Consider the following 16,748-nt stretch of genomic DNA (forward strand, 5'->3'; position numbering starts at 1 on the left):
GCTTTTACATCACACTTAAAAGATTTTCCAACGGCATTTTTGCATCTGCTCCTAATTCCAATTCGAATGAAGAAATACTCAGAAATGCAATTTTAAGCTTGTTTTCTATATGTCCTATCATGAGAAAAATACTATTAGAACATGTTCAAATCATCAAAACACAATTTTCACCATAGTGGGCCTTTAAAGCGGTTTTCTGTTTTAATTAACTAGATTAGAAAAGACTCAACTAATAGCAACTAATTCACAAGTTGAGTTATTAACATGGTACATCATTTATTATACACAGTACAAAAGATATTGTCTTGAGGTTTGAGGAAATGCATGCAAAACAAGGTAAACACTAAAATGGGAAATACATGTGTTTGTTACCATAAAAAAGGTTTATTGCCTTGTGAAGTGGACCGGTCCACATGAGGAACTAGAGTACTTCATCATGATGCTTTAAAAGGATCCACAGCATTTTATCATGTTATGATAATAGGGATGTACTGAAGTGGTAAAGGTTACATTAAATGGTCAGAGATGCATGTTTGGAACTGAAAATGGAAACAAGCTCTGGTTTCAGTAGTACAGTCTGACATTTAGACACACAATACAAAACATATGCTGCAGGATTTGAATGCTCTGTTTCCTTGTGTCAATGTGCACACTATGAGGGAAAAAAGCCAAACAGTGTTACTGTTAAAGTGACTTTTAGTGTTGTCATACTTTTTGATACATTTCAGAACTTTAATAATCTTTTTAAGAAACTTCTGTGTTCCGAACTCATTATTAATAAATGTGTTATATACATATATACATTATTCTTGCATATTCTGGCTTTAAGAAACTTCTGTGTTCCGAACTCATTATTAATAAATGTGTTATATACATATATACATTATTCTTGCATATTCTGGCTTTTAAAGAAAAAGGTAGGAACTGTATTGATGCTTCACCAACTTCAGCACAAATGATACATTTTTATTTAGTAGAAGGTGTTACAAAGCCTTTTCCTTCTCATGTAAATGGTGCTACATCGTGGTGAATATGCATTTGTGGAATGAGGAGCAGAGCTGTGGATGTGGGTTGCAGTCATGAACTTTGTTTTTCCAAATCCTCTTTGCCAAGGCCAAATGGCTCATATTGCTGTTGCTACTGACTCCTGTTTTGAACTTGTAGTCCCTCATGTGCTGAGCATGGGTTCTGATACAGTGAATGCTACATGGTAAATGGTGTATACTTAACAGTATTTAGCGCTTTTCTACCTTCCTCAGAGGCCCAAAGCGCTTTACAGTCACAGCCCCATTCACATACTGATGGCGGCTTCGCTGCCGAACACTGGGGCCAACCTTCCACCCTAGGCAAGGTGGGGTTCAGTGCCTTGCCCAAGGACACTTCGTCATTTGGGCAAAGTGGGAATCGAACCTGCGACCTTTGCCAATCAGGGTCGACTGCCCTGCCTGCACCACAGCTGCCCCCACATGAATGGGACATTTGAGTGATCTGAGCCTGTGTACTTCAAAATCAAGGGGTGGTATAGGTTGGAGTGAGCCCTGCACCATTGTGTAATTGAAGGCCAATTTTCTGATGTCAGAGATAGACAACAACGGAGACGCCTCAAAAGACAACACAAAGACTGTAGCCTCACTCTGTCAGCACTGAACATATGAAGAAAAAGTTTTATTCTATGACAAGACCAGATTTTGCCAATGGCTAAGTAAAACTCAAGGTTTACTAAAGAACCAATATGACAAACGGTGGTTGAAGAGCAGTTAGAGTGACTGATGGGATTCCATTTCACAATAGTGGTTGGCTGGTTGGGAGAAGTTTTAGAAAACCTAAAGTTCTTGTTATGGTTATGAAATAGATACAATATGTCATTTTTGTCAATGGATTTGTATGATTCAAGTCTAATTTTATACATTTATTATATCACTTTAAGTTTAATTGTATCTTTCTTTTCCCCAACAATTTTTCTCTGTTGAATAAAGAAAAAGATCAAAAGAGCTCAGATTAGTTATTCTTCTTTCTTTGCTCACAGTAAGACTTAACACGGTCAGAAAGATTCTTCTGATTTTGGCGATAAAAGACAGAAAAAGTTCCTTCACTGCGTTTAGTTCTGATTCCAAGCTAATAACATACTTGAACTGAAAAAAAAGCAGGAGGCTTTAAAGGCCACCATTGTGTGGAAACATGAGAGTTTATTTTTAAGTGTTTAGAGGCTACACCTGCCATTGCAGTATCTGTGCACAATACAAGCTCGGGTTGCCAGGCCCTTTTCTCTCATCATACAACAGCAGTGACTATTAGACTAAGAATAACTGGAACAAAACAGCTGAGAGACATCTGTATTGCTCCCTCTTTATTTTAAAAACTTTCTTTATCTACACTGTCAACCACAATCTGATTCTTTTTTTTTATTAGCTTTTTAATTAATTGTGCAGGGAATGATCTAAACAAAGATATTTTAGCTCCCATGTTTGTATTCTTTTGACTATCATACCTTATCAAACCGTTTAATTAACACATTACCTACTCTTTAGTGAAGTGCTTACTTACACAATCAATCAGCTAATGCAGATAAAAGCGAATTTGCGCTGTTATGCAACACTTTATGCTACTGATGTGTTGCATATTGGTGCAAAGCCTCACATAAGTGGTGTGACCAAAATGGCGAGCAATCTTAGAGCCATCCAGCCGTACAGTTTTGAGCCAGATGCCAGTTCGGACGAGGATCTAGTCGTCTACAAGTGGATGCATCAGGAGGGAATGGAGCAGAGAGCTTGTGGGTTGCTGTAGTAGCTGCTACATCACACCTACAAGCTTTTTTCAGCTGAATTTTATTGTCTGCCCCTTATTCACCACAATTTAATGAAGAAATACTCAGACATGCAATTTTAAGCTCAATTTTCATTATATTTGTCCTCCATCATCAGAAAACTGCCACAAGACCATGTCAAAATCACCTAAAATACAATTTTCATCAGAGTGAGTCTTTAGAGGGTTAAGGAGGAGGCAGTCAACTGTTCTCTAAACTGAATTATGCAACATTATTTGCAGCCCACAGTGGGATTTGTAACTTTTCTTATTCTTAAATGTTAAGAGCATTTAATAGAGTAAGAAAAACAAAAAATCTACTAAATAAAGGGAAAAAAACACCTATTTGTATCTAAACTTATACACAAAAATCAAACACAGCTAATAATAAAGACAATAAATGTAAACTTCTCTGTTAATAATAATAATAATGGATTGGATTTATCTGCGCTTTTCAAGACACCCAAAGCGCTTACATTATGTCCATTATTCATTCACTCCTCATTCATACTTGGTGATGGTAAGCTACGGTTGTAGCCACAGCTGCCCTGGGGTAGATTGACAGAGGCGTGGCTGCCATTTCGCGCCTACAGCCCCTCTGACCATCACCGGGATCATTCATGCGCATTCACACACCAGTGGAGCCACACTGGAGGCAAGGAGGGTGAAGTGTCTTGCCCAAGGACACAACGACATTTTGGCTGGTGGGAGTGGGGATCGAACCGCCAACCCTTCGATCATTGGACGACCCGCTCAACCACCTGAGCCACTGTCGCCCCGACAGTGGCTCAGGTGGCTGTTATCTCAGTTAACTTAACTTTATGACTTTCCCTGGCTATTTGTAGCTGTGTAATTACGTGTTGTCAAGTCTTACTGTTGTTAAAATGTTATCTGCCAGATTTCAGTCATTTTTGAAGAATTCTTCATGTTACTGATTGAATTTCATTTTTTGAAAGAACTTGCTCAGAAATGATGTTGAAGAGCCGAAGTGCAGCATCTGTCATTTTAGTGTCTGATTTATTCACATCATTTATGCAAATCAGTTTGTTTGCATGTTTACAGTGCGGCTGAAGCTGAAGCACAACATCTATAATGCATTAAACCCTAAGAAGCACGTATGGAAATCCAAGTGGGAAATTCTCTGCTTTACCTACAGATGACTGTGAATGTCACATTAAATATTCAATAATATAAATGATTAAATCTTGCTTTGTTTTTTACATATATTAAATTATAAATGACTCCACGGGTCCACACAGAAAACATTCATGCTGCGTTTGATGTTCCTACTTTTAATGTTTTACTCAGGAACAACTGAATGCCATTTAGGTCACATTTTAGGAACATGAAAGCACTTAGTTGTGTTCAGGGGCCCAGAATAAGATTCAGGGCTTCATCAGCATCTTTATTCTCAAAACTATAAAAAGTCTGTTGTTGGAAAAATCTAAATAAAAAACTATATAGAAGATAAAATTGGATTAAAGACAGAAAGTTGCTGTTGAACACAAATTATATGGCCAATATTTAACAATAAAAGTGTTAATTTCGCCCTTGTTTTTTCTATGTTAAAAATCAGTGCATTTTTAAATTTGATGACTGTAGATGAAAATACCCTCAGTGAGTTGCACTTTAAGTTTCAAAGAAAATATGCGTGTGTGGAAAACCTTTTATTTTATGTTATTGTTTTAACACCACTTTAATTTTCTATGTATTGATAGATAGACAGGATAAAATAAAGGAAAATCTCTACTAAATTTGCAGACTTACCCATGTTTTTCAAGCTTGCCCTTTTGTGGTAAGCTGCATTTTAGTTAAAAAAAAAATCTGTTCATTTTAAGCCAAAAGGGGAGAATTTAAGATACATTTTTCCAATGATGAAGGGGCTCCGATGAGATTTGTGCTAAACATAGACTCAGTATAGTGGGATTTGATTATAAGTAAAACAAGTGGCAGAAGATAGTAGTAGTCAAGATTTTAGCACACGATTTTCAAAATGATCTCCATTAGTAGACTATGTTCCCCTTGACACTTGGTTCTACTTATGGAGGTTCGGTTGATTCTGAAGTCTTTGACGATAGCTCTAAGTGGAAAGTTAAAAAAACATTTTCTCTGTGTCGATGTTTCTGTGTCATGTCACCAGAATTTAATTGCAGTTTTGCCATCAGAAATTTGTTTTATAGCCACATATAATTAAAAATGCAATGAATCATTTGGTTTCTGAGAAAAACATGTTAACTGTATGAGTGAAAATCTAATGCGGCTCCGCTCATCTTTTATGATTCATAGTAAAGGTTTTAACACCACATAGACTTGTTATTTATATTTTAGAATTAATAATACTGACGTTTTCTTTTCCTCTCTGTCCTCTCATATTCTGAAGAGTGGGCCCAGAATAGATGTAAATGGACACTAAGGTCTCTGAGATGATCAATCATTTCCTGGCCAGCTTTTGACAGCTGTTTCCATGCCTTTTTCTAATCAAGGCCCCATTAAGAGACCATTAGAATGCAAGAGAGGAAAGGGAAGGGGCAAAGTGATTGCATCCAATTACATGCAGACTTCAATTTATCAGGTAATTGGGTTTGGGGAAAAAAAAAAAAGAAACTTGGTGCCTTTTCAAACAGGATGGCAGGGAAAAGGCTGCTACTTGTGATTTACTTGTGTCAAAGTAAAAAGGCCCTATCAACCAGAAATAATTGAGTATTGACAGCAGCTTGGTTTGTGTTATTAATGTAATATTTTCTGTTTAATATATAATGTTATCAGTGTCTGTTATTAGATTGATAAATGTATGGTGCAGTTTGGCTGAAAAGATTGTAAAAACTTACTGTACAAAGGCTGTTAACAAATTTTGTTGCACTAACAGACTACATCAGGTGTGATTTTAATCATGATATGATCCAATTTTAAGGAACCTGCATGGAAAAACTGTTCTCCTTGTGACAAAGCAGACCAAGCCCATACCATGCTGCATCTTTTCTTAACTGTCCTTTCACAATAACCATTTCATTTTCCATCTGTAGGCCTTGTACCAATAAGTGAACACATGTAATTGAGTAAATGTCAAAAATGAGGAACAAGTTCTGCCATGTAACAAATATTATTCGGTTCACAGCATGCTTCTTGCCTTTGTATTTTTCTGGAACTGTGCTACATGTCTGAACAATAAACAAGAAGGATTTTCCTATGTCAGGTTTAAAATGACTTTCTGGTATTTTTGTTTTGCATCAAAAAGAGTGTGATCGTGTTTTTTCCCGACAAAAGCAAACAAAGTAAAGCTCTGTTTCTTGGAAGGAAAGAGAAAAAGAGCTGGTGGAAATATGTATCGTTTGAATAAATGTCAGCAAAACGTGCTTTTCTCTGTGTCTCAATAAAATCTTAACTACTGATAAAATGTTAAACTGTCTAACTTTTGCTGATAAAAGCGAATTTTAAGATCTATTAAATTAAAATTTCTACTATTATAGTCCAAAGAAAATGTTTTTGGGGTGTGCTAAGAGCCCTTTGCTGTCCAATCTCACTTATTTATTTAGTAGAGGACAAAAAAATCAAACAAAGTATTTTTTTGAATTTCCAAAGAGCCATGGAGTCTTCTGGCAGTGATTGACATGAGTATTTCCAAAGGTCGAACTTGGTTGCTTCTCCTACACGACTGAAGTGGCAAAGTGTCCCAGTCCATCAATGTATTCATTGATCCAGGGCCGACTCACACACGCAGAAGTAATTGAAATTCTCTCTGTGAACAATTATTGCCCGTCCATTGTTCTTTCCTGACTGCGACTCTCAAGAGTTTTTCTGATTTGATCTTTCCTTTGACTTGGAGATTTGAAAGTGGAAAAAGTTAGCCGTCAAATGCCCAGAATCCAATCCATCACTGCTGCTAGTCAGACTAGTACCCGCTGTCTTTTTTAACCCTTGTGCTATCCTAGGCACTTTACCATTGGGAGTTGGGTCATCTAGACCCACTAGACAGTGCACTGAACCTTTTTTCTTCAATGATTTGTGATCTTCACTGGTGTCCATGGATTACCGTACATGAAATCTTTCCACCTTTGTCCACCATGGTAGGGAGAACACGTCAATGTAAGGGTGGGGTCATCTAACATAGCACAAGGGTTGCAGACTCACTTCAATAAAAATTGTGTTTTTGGTGTTTCTAACACACTCTTGTAGCATTTTTCTCATGATGGAGAACATGTATAAAAGAATTTAAGCTTCAAATTGCATTTCAGAGTATTTCTTTATTCAAATCATGACATGTCAGGAGCAGTTTGATTGTTTATCTTTACATGAATCCATTTTTTTTCTTCTTGTTTTGTTTCCTTGTTCTGTTTTATTCTCCTAAAGGGATCCTCTCATTTTCGTTTTGCTTGTCTATTTTTATTTAGTTGTTTTGGTACTTTGAACTTTTCCAAAGCTCCGCCAACTTTGACTTTCCTCTCACAGGGCCCAGCATTAACTCACTACGGTACCATCCTGTCCTCGGGCAAAAAGCCCTTCTCAGGCCTGTCAAACCTCTGCAACACACCTGTTGAAATGGTGCAATACTTTGGGAAGACTATAGGGAACAGATGTGTCTGATAAAAATAAAAAAATGGAAATGTTTTTCAAAATTATTATTCTAATCTACAAAATCTGAAATTTCAATTGGTGAATGTTCAAAGCTAAAACAGAACATCATGGCCTTTCCATTAATATCTCATGTGTTCGGGTTGGGTATGGGGAAATTGAGTTTTTAGGGAGACAAAGGATTTGAATTAATGGGCTTGTTCTCAGGAGGATAAAGTTACTAGAGACAACAGCCTTTTTATTGACTAATGATTTCAGCACATTTTCTTTTTATTTGTATTTTGAGTTTTGTCTTGTTTGATTCTCTGTAACCCTTGTGCTATCCTAGGCACTTTACCATTGGGAGTTGGGTCATCTAGACCAGTGTTTTTCAACCTTTTTTGAGCCACGGCACACTTTAACCTTGACAAAAATCCAGCGGCACACCAGCATCCAAAAAAAAAAAAAAAAAAGCAGAAATTCATGGTCTGTATTGATCGACAGCCCTATATATATTCCTAACTACTCAGTGTTTTATCAGGGCTTGTTTGGATGAACAAAGAGCTGATTTCCTGGAGATGGAAAATGTTTTTAGATCAGTGAATGAGGGCAATTTCCCACGGCACACTTGACCATCTCCCACGGTGAACCTCACTGGTGTCCATGGATTACATGAAATCTTTCCACCTTTATCCACCTTTGTCATGGTAGGGAGAACACGTCAATGTAAGGGTGGGGTCATCTAAGATAGCACAAGGGTTAACCCAGCCCTGCACTGATATTCAACCCTTTTTAGTAGTGAAGTGCTTATGCAATCAATGTAAATCAGCTGATTTTGTTGCAGAGAAGAGCAATGTGACGATGAAAAGCCGATTTTGTCAGCGTCAGAATCAGTCGATTTGTGGTGATTGAGTCAAAGATTTACGACATGTCAAAAACGTGTGGTATTTGGGTGACATCGCTAGTTTTAAGGGTTGAAAAAAAATATCAAATTTCTAGTTGGGCTGAAGTTTCTACCTCTTGGCATGTGTTCGTAAAAACCTTTGGAGGTCAGTCTGCTGACAGAAGAAGATCATTCTACATTTATGGTAAAATAAAATTGGGAGCAGCGGGATATTTTCTGATTAAGTACACTTTATTGTTTACTTCTTTTTCAGCATAAAGCATTTTTATATTTAAAATATATTAATTTCTCACCCTTGAAAAAAAACTATACAAATTGATTATTTTTCCACCTTATCTGTAGCTATGTAGGGCAGGCTTTCACTGAAATATCTCAGGGTATCATCTAGCATTTGCCTAACAAAGCTAACAATAGGCGTTGTTCCTATTATTTTCAGAATGATGTAATAGATACAGAGACGCGAGCCGCTGTACTTTGCCCAGTAGTGTTAGACATTTACTTCATTTTTAACTACAAATAGTAATTATGAAGAACAATGTCCCAAACGCATGTAGCACATTTTTAATAATATCATTTTCAACACAGCTTTTAAAGTACAAAGTTCTTTTTAGCATTTAGGTAGAATATTTTGCATTTCACAGGGATTATAAACTACTTTGAATGTTATGGGCTGTCCTTAGATACATGCACTTTTGTACATAGCAACTTCACATGACTCAATGTACATGTCATGACTTTATAGCTACATGTGGGAAAAGCCATTAAAACCCAGACAGCTGATAATGTAACAAATTACCACACCTTTGAATGCGTTTACTGTGTGCTGTTTTTTTCCACAGCTAAAAAAGCACTGCGAACTATAACAGCAAAAAAGGTTTTTTAAAGACCCACCCCAATGAAAATGGGGTTTTTTCGCATATTCTTGTAGCATTTTTCTCATGATGGAGGACATTTTTTAAAGAAAATTAGGCTTAAAATTGCGTTTGAGTATTTCTTTATTCAGATTATGGGGAATCAGGAGCATACGATGAAATGTAGTTGGAAAAAACATGTAGTTTCTACGTACAAACTACAATCGGTGGGCCACAAGCTCCCTGCTCCACTCCTTTCATGCATCCACTTGTAGACAAATAGATCCATGATCTTATTTCTCTCTCTGAGCTGGCATCTTGCTCAAAACTGTACGTCTAGATAGCTTCAATTTTGTGTTTTGTTGCACTGTTGATGTTTGGTTGGTGTTGTGAGGGGCTACAAGCTAAAAGGCGAGAATAATTAACAAGGACAAAGGGATGATGGGAAAAGGAAGAAGGCTTACTCCTCCAGGCTTAGTTCCATTCACAACTCAAAGGTAAATATCTGATAAACTCCTGCTGCTCTGCTGAAACAATGTCCCAGGAACTGACCCAGGTTTTTGATTTTCCCTTCAATCTGTATAATCATAATTAAAAGACCATTGTGACCGCTTTGAAAATATATCAAAATATGGTCAAAAAGGACTTCAATGTTGACATTATTTTATTTCTTTATTTTCAAAATGTACAGATATTGCTAGTAATAAAGTTTTTTTTATCAGCACAGTGATAGGGATATGTTAATTACAGGGAATATTCAGTCCTCTTATCCAAACATTTGTTTTGCATATCATTAGACTGAATAAACACACAGGTTGGTCATTCATGATTAATATTTTTGGTTTCTTGAGTTTAAAAAGTGCTACAAGCATCGATTAAACTGTTGTTTCAGCCATTTCATTTGAATGTTTTCGTTTTTTTTAAAGGGAAACGTTTCTGAAAACCCACATTTCTTCATACACTTGTGTTTTGTTCAATGTGTAAATCCAACATTTGCATTTACGTTACTGTTGCAAATCAAGACACTATCCATATTTTTTTTTCTATTACAAGTGTGTTTTAATAAATACAATCTGAAATATAACAAAGATTAATATGTCAAAAGTACTCAAATCTAGGTTCTAAAGAAGACCTTCAGTAGTTGTAGCTACATTTTGCTCAGCTGTGACCCACCTCCTGCATTTTTAACTAAACAGCAAAGCCATTCATATGCTCACTTTTTGCATTTTATCCAAAGTGCTTGTCACTTTTTGTGCCAACTTCCTCTTCCTTCTATGTTCAATAAACAACGTAGATGGACACTTCATGAAATGTATGGAAAGGCACATTTTAAATCAGGCATCTTACATAAATTCTTCAAGTACATAAAGGAGTTAAGGCATCCAGTTCTGTTTGTAACGGGATTCAAAGACGGTACATGTTGTCTGGCATCTTTGAAAATATGAAAGATCAGGTGTGTAGTGCGTGTTGCAGTACGGGCTGGTTGGTGTGTTTACAGTGCTAATTTCACACCCAGAATCCAGCCCCTCTGAGCTCTCTATGCTCTGCAGGGATTCCAAAGAAGCTCCATCCTGGCACTGTATGAGGTACGGCAGAAGAGGTTTTGTCTCGGGGTTTACCAGAGATACAGCGTCATCACAGTCGGTCTGGAATTGGAATTCAAGGGAAGGCAACACCAGTTGTCCGTTGTCGTTCCGTACTGTGTCCAACACCAGCTGGTTGTTCCCACTTGCCTCCATATCCGTAAACTGCAGTGCTCCACCTTTATCCCTGCTCCTTTTACTCCTCCTCAAGCTAAACAGCAGTGAGTGATTGGGTGCACTTTCTTCAGTGCTCGGCTGGTAAAAATCATCACTCTTCTCAGGTTCCACCTGGGCAGCAACTGCACCGTAGATTTCAGCTGACTGGGCGGTTGTTTCTGCAAGATTTGGACCCACAGAGGAGTTTGCGCTGCCCTGGAAAAGGTTGCTGGATATCCTCTGTGGGGAATAACCTCCAACCGAGGGCACATGCAGCTTCGCTTGGTCGACGCAATCGCTGGGATGGTTCACCTCCACCTTAGAAATGATGAGATTCTTATCCGGGTAGTGCTGGACTTTTTGGGGTGTAGAGCTGTGTACCTGTTGATGATGGATCTGTCAGTGCAGAGAAAAAACATTTGCAATTCCAAAACAAACAGTAGATGTCTGCCGTCACTCTCTTCACATTGTGCTTTTCAGCCCTGACTAAAACAAAGACTTGATATTCCTGTAAGGCAGCATTTCCCTGTGCCATTCAGAAGCAACTGTGATGAAAGAATGATCTTACCAGTGTTTGTGGCATTGTCTTTGTCTTTCCACCCTTCACATAGTTGCACATGCTCACTGCCAATATGATAGCCACGCCTGACACAACAGCGACACTCAGGAGAAGCCATGGCCAAAGTACCACAGGATCTTCTAGAGGACAAGAGTTTTTGTCACAAATAGACCTTTGATACCTAGATGCTCGTTTTCACCCATCATCGACGTTCATTTTTTTTTTTTGTTTTCTTCCTCTATAGGAATAAATGTGAGGCAGGGGAGGGAGGCAAGAAAACGGCAGAAAAGGGAGGCAGAAAAACAAACATTGCTGTAGGAAATTCCCCACATGCTGTTCAGGCTGTTGGGTATGTTGTAATAGTGTCACAGTTTAGTTCTTATCTCTGACATGTACTTCTATTATCCCCTTGACACCTGCATTTTTTTCCAGCTATGGAAAAAAAAAATCACTTTTGATTTGAACTAGACGCAAAATAAGGGTAATTTAAGTGGTTTGATGCATATGTGCATCAATTGGTGTCAAGGTGTTGAGTATTTTAGCCCAAATTGGTAGGGCTAAACTCCCTACCCAAACTGATTTCCTTTTGGTTCACAAGTTTATGATATAATTTTCTACTTAATTTGATAAAAAATATTTTATCAATTATTTGGTTTAGGAAATACAATCAATGTTGACTTATCAATGTCTAATCTTATTTTGAAAAACTTCCAAAAAAAGAAAGTGATTTGATAAAAATAGAACTAAAACATTACTAATATTCTACTCATAGAAAAAAAAAAGATCTGAATAAAAAGTCCCATTTTACTGGAGGTCAAAGTTTTGACCTCCAGCCTCCAATTGGGTATTTTTGTATTTTCTCCTTTGCTGAAATCAATGAGACACCTTTTTATGGCACCTACCAGTCCCTTAAATTAGTCTTAAGTATGAAGTGTCTAAACTTAAACATAAGCAGAAATTACATTCTTTTGAAATTACATTTCAAAAAAAGTTTTAAATAAGCTTGAAATATTTTAATGTAAATTTATATCACTCGGATAACTCATTGATGTTCAAATTTATATTAATGTGTAAGTATCCAAACATGTAGGAAAATATACAGGCTTTGATAGAGTGTCCTAATTTTTTCACGACAGTACATTTTTCGTTTTTCTTTAGTCAAATCAGTGACAGTTTCGGCTTACTGCACAGCCTGAAACCGCAAAACATCAGGAAAACATGCAGACAGCCCCCTATTGCACTGGCTTGAGTTTAGGAGGATTGGGAAAAAATAGGAACAGTTGTAGTTTCCCATATAATTCATGGTAGTGCCAACCATTTGAAAATTGATCATGAAGGAGAAATTACTAATTGCAGTTTGTGCCCGCAGCCAGAATTTTAGGACACCAAGTTTTTCATATATCAGAATAGAGCTATAAAAGAAAAAGCCTGGAGCAAGATACAGGAGATTTGCACCGTTTCTGCATTTTGCACCAAGCCTCTTCCAACTGTAGTTGATGGACATGTTCCAGTAATTCAGTAGAAAAAGAAGTTCCTTCCTTCTCGTCCGGGCATACTTGAACATGTGTCATGTCTGGTGTGAACATAGCATCAGAGTTTGAAATTGATGTTGCTAAAAAAACAAAACTTTGGAACCTTGCTTTGGATTTCAAAAAATGTCAAATACATTTCTATGAGCTTCTATGAGCTTACATACCTGGCAAAGTGACACAGAAAGTGGCATTCTGACTTGCGTGACCAATCTCTGGACTCTTGTTGTAGACCACATAACCACAATATGTAATGTTGTTCTTTAGTTTTATTTTAAACTCTCTGGTGGTGTTTTTCATTTCCTAGAGATGCAAAAAGGGGTACAGATGATAAATTATCAATTTCTTTCAATGCAAGGTTTTACAAGTTACAAAACAGTCTAAGACTGGAAGAAAACTTGAAGTTCAGTGTTAAGTTCTGAAAATAACCTGCGACAAATAAAATCTGTAATGTATTATAGATGTTTTCAAGCTGGTAAAGCCCTTATTACACACTTTAGTCACAACTGTCCTTACGGCTGGATACGGGCTGTCTGCAAGTGGAACATAAGCAAATATGTACAAGGCACCAAAAACCTGTTGCACCCGTATGGGTCAACCCCCCGTAGTGACAGACATTTTTACACTTTTCTCTCTTGTTTAAACTCTAATAGTTCAACCTTTCATAGAAAAATAGGTCCAGTATTATAGAATGAAAACAACACTGATCGTTATCTGAGATTTATGTAAATTTGGGAAGTTGAATGCATCCTGTACAGGAAACATGTCACGGAAAAAACTGATCGACAAGGTGACCACAAAGGTGAAGTGCGACATAGCTAGGGACCACTAAATACTATACATACTAACCTAGTACAGTGACACAAATCCTATCTAACACTAACATTTTTTTAAATTATGAATTAAAAACTCACCCGAGCAGCCCACACTGGGTGGGTGATCTTCAGGATATACAGCACTGTAACTCTGGAGAACCCGGTTTTACTTTGTGTAATGATGTCTCCAGTGGAGACTCCCTTTGGCCCCTTAGGCAATGCAACTTTGACATGCAAGGCGGACTTTGAGGCGTGTGTGGATAAAATCGGTGGTCCAAGAACAGCTGAAGACATGAGGAGGAATGTGTGAGTGTTGTGACAGAATACAAAAGGGGCTGAAAGAAGACACCTGTAAGAGTGAAAGGACTCACTGTCTCTCAAAGGCATAAATTTTGTGGTGATGCCAATGGTGCTGCCATTAACAAACACTTTAGCTCTGTAGCGCACGTCATGCAGTGATGGCGTTTCTGCCGTCAAGTTGCAAGACAAGTAAGCAATGTTCTGACACTCCATTTTTTTCCGGTAAAGTACCTCATCATCACTGTAAAGACAAGGATTTCAGTCAGATTTATGGATACACTTTCATAATAATAGGCCTGTGCACGTCTACAAACTGATGTGTGAATATGTCATTTTCAACTTGTCCAAAACATTTCAATTTAAAATTGAATTGCAATAAACTCAATGAAGGAAATATCAAAAATGTGATCGCTCACAATTGTGTCTGTATTTTACAAGTTATTCTTAGTCTCTCATTACTTTTAGTGTTGCAGAAGAATAATAATGGTTTCGTTTTAACAGGAAATGATAAAAGCAGTTTGACTCATCACTTTCAATGGTTTAGTCCCTGCATGAATCACTAAGTTTGAGCTAAAACTGACTGATAGATGTGTAATGCTAATGGAGCTGTACAAGCATTTTCCTGTGTGCATTAATGTGAGCAGAAATAAAATTCTGATTGTGTCGAGGAATTTAGAATGAATGTTAAACAAAAGCCTTTGAAAGACTTAAATTAAACCTCTGTGTAAAATCTCATACTGAAGCTATGTCTGAATTTCCCCCCTAAACCCCTAACTAATAAAAAACAAATGGCGAATATGATGTAATTGATTTCACAAAGTGAAAATCTAATTGATATTGTTCGGTGACTATATATGAATCTACTGTGTTCTGATGATGATGATATTATTGATTTATTAAAAAAATACATTTAAATACATATTTTTGCAAAAAAAAAAAAAAAAAAGCAACACATTGTTGTATATATTCACCAATCACCACTGGCTTTTCATAGCAACGTTTGGGAAATTTGTTCCATTTGTTGGGCACTTAGTATACATACTTCAAAACATGTGCACGGTCTATAGTGGAATTGGTATACTTATCCTCAGGTGATAAAATAAACCTCAAGTGTACAACTTTTGCTAAGGGTGGCCAAACGACATTTCCTTTTTTTTTGTTGCTGGTTTTTGTGGACCTGAGCCCCACATTTAGTTCATGGGTGTCTAACACACAAAAAAAGGGATGTAAAAACAAGCATTCAGTTCTGATTCTCTGTCTCAGAATCTTCCTTAAGGGCAGATAGTTTTTTTTTTTTTCCGGATAATCAAAGTTCAACTTGAACAAGATCTGTAGTTAAAGGATATAGAGTTTAAAAAACAATCATAAGATATGAAATTAGTTTTATGTCATTCCTACCGCAAGTATTGCACACTGTAAAGCACTTCTTCTCCAGGAAAAGACGGTTTTACTGGCTCCCAGTGAAGGACATTGTAAAAGTTTTTGGAGACAAAATATACTTGCCCATTTCCAGCTGGGAGACAAGCTGATGGAAAAAAGAAAAGTCAGTTAGAAGTTCTGTTAAAGACATTATCCTTGTTTTTAAGCTGTTTTCTTCAATTATTGTTAACTTCAATTGTTAAATATATTTTGTTTTTTATGTAACTGTAATTGTTTGTGTCCAGTTCCAAATACTCTGCTTTGTGTTCACACCTTAGTTTAGATGCATTGAATTGTTCTGTTTATATTATTTTAGCTGCAATAATTAATTTCATTCTGGTTTCTTGAACACATGAAACCTGATGTAACTGAACTTTGCTTCTTACAGTAAAAGGAAGTTGTCTTTTTTATTTAGCTACTTTTTTTCCCCTTTTTTTTACAAACTTGATATCCGTTTTGATGTTGCTGGAAATAGGACATCTTACATTTTCATGAGAATTTGAGATTCTTGCTTGAAACGTTTGTAAAGAAAGTCTAGATCAGTTTAGATGAGAATGACATTGACAAAGACGGGCTCAGCTATGACCACAAACTGCAAATTTTATTTGGCCAAATAAACGCTTGAGACAAGTTTTAAAAAAAATTGATAGTCGTTTACTTATTTTTTGTTACTTATTTAAACAGCAACATTTAAATCCAACCTTAAGGTGCAGGTCCTGTACTCACCATAGCAAAGCAGAAAAAGTTTCATTACATCCATGTTCCACATCTTAATTAGGGGGAAGAAGATGAAAAAAATGCTCACTCCTAATCCTCAAGCCCAAATGGTGGGTTGTAATGTCCAAAGTGAAAGCGCGTTACAATCAATCAACCCCAAAAGGCAGTGTTTAAAAATGTCAAGTTAAGTCCTCGAACCAGAAATCCTTCCAAACAGAACCAGAATCCATTTGAATTCAGTATTGGTTTCAGAGCAGCCACTTATCCCTGGGTCTCAATAATCTCTGATGTATTCTGGGAAAGGAGCAGGTTTTACTCAGGTGTGCAGGTGTACTTTGGCACATGCAGTCACCGGGTTCCTGTTTTTCTGCTGTTATACTCCACCCTCTTGTATATCATTTGCAGAATCTCAACTTCCTTTTACCTCACAGTCTCTTCTGTCAGGGAGTCTGTCTCCCTCTGTAGTTGTTTTTCAGGTCATTTCAGTTTTTGTTATTTTTTTCCGCAACGTTTTACTGGTAAGGACGTACATCTTATCTAAATTAGATATAGTTATGTACCGTCA

At 37.0% G+C, this 16,748-nt stretch overlaps 1 protein-coding gene across 2 annotated transcripts; it reads right to left on the reverse strand.

The window, feature by feature from the left end:
* Positions 1–8,794: 8,794 nt before the first annotated feature.
* On the reverse strand, positions 8,795–16,535 carry LOC105355996 (interleukin-20 receptor subunit alpha). 2 transcript variants are annotated; one of them, XM_011485662.3, is made up of 7 exons: positions 16,193–16,535; positions 15,446–15,572; positions 14,119–14,288; positions 13,847–14,031; positions 13,100–13,235; positions 11,413–11,540; positions 8,795–11,225 (listed from the first exon to the last, which is right to left on the reverse strand). In XM_011485662.3, exons 1-7 carry the CDS (start codon positions 16,233–16,235, stop codon positions 10,479–10,481), a joined length of 1,536 nt encoding a protein of 511 aa, XP_011483964.2. In that variant the 5' UTR covers positions 16,236–16,535; the 3' UTR covers positions 8,795–10,478. The 2 variants fall into 2 exon arrangements, with proteins under 2 accessions (XP_011483964.2, XP_011483963.2); XM_011485661.3 differs by having other exon boundaries at positions 11,413–11,543.
* Positions 16,536–16,748: the final 213 nt, after the last annotated feature.

Source organism: Oryzias latipes, chromosome 16 (assembly GCF_002234675.1).
Source record: "Oryzias latipes chromosome 16, ASM223467v1".
NCBI classification, from domain to species: Eukaryota; Metazoa; Chordata; class Actinopteri; order Beloniformes; family Adrianichthyidae; genus Oryzias; species Oryzias latipes.

Bases quoted from the DNA above. Each gene is read 5' to 3' on its own strand.
- LOC105355996 (XM_011485661.3), bottom strand. From the start codon at position 16,235: ATGTGGAACATGGATGTAATGAAACTTTTTCTGCTTTGCTATG. The intron at 15,573-16,192 runs GTGAGTACAGGA...TTTTTCCATCAG, and splicing joins ACTTTTTCTGCTTTGCTATG to CTTGTCTCCCAGCTGGAAAT. The intron at 11,544-13,099 runs GTATGTAAGCTC...CTTGTCCTCTAG, and splicing joins TTTCTGTGTCACTTTGCCAG to AAGATCCTGTGGTACTTTGG.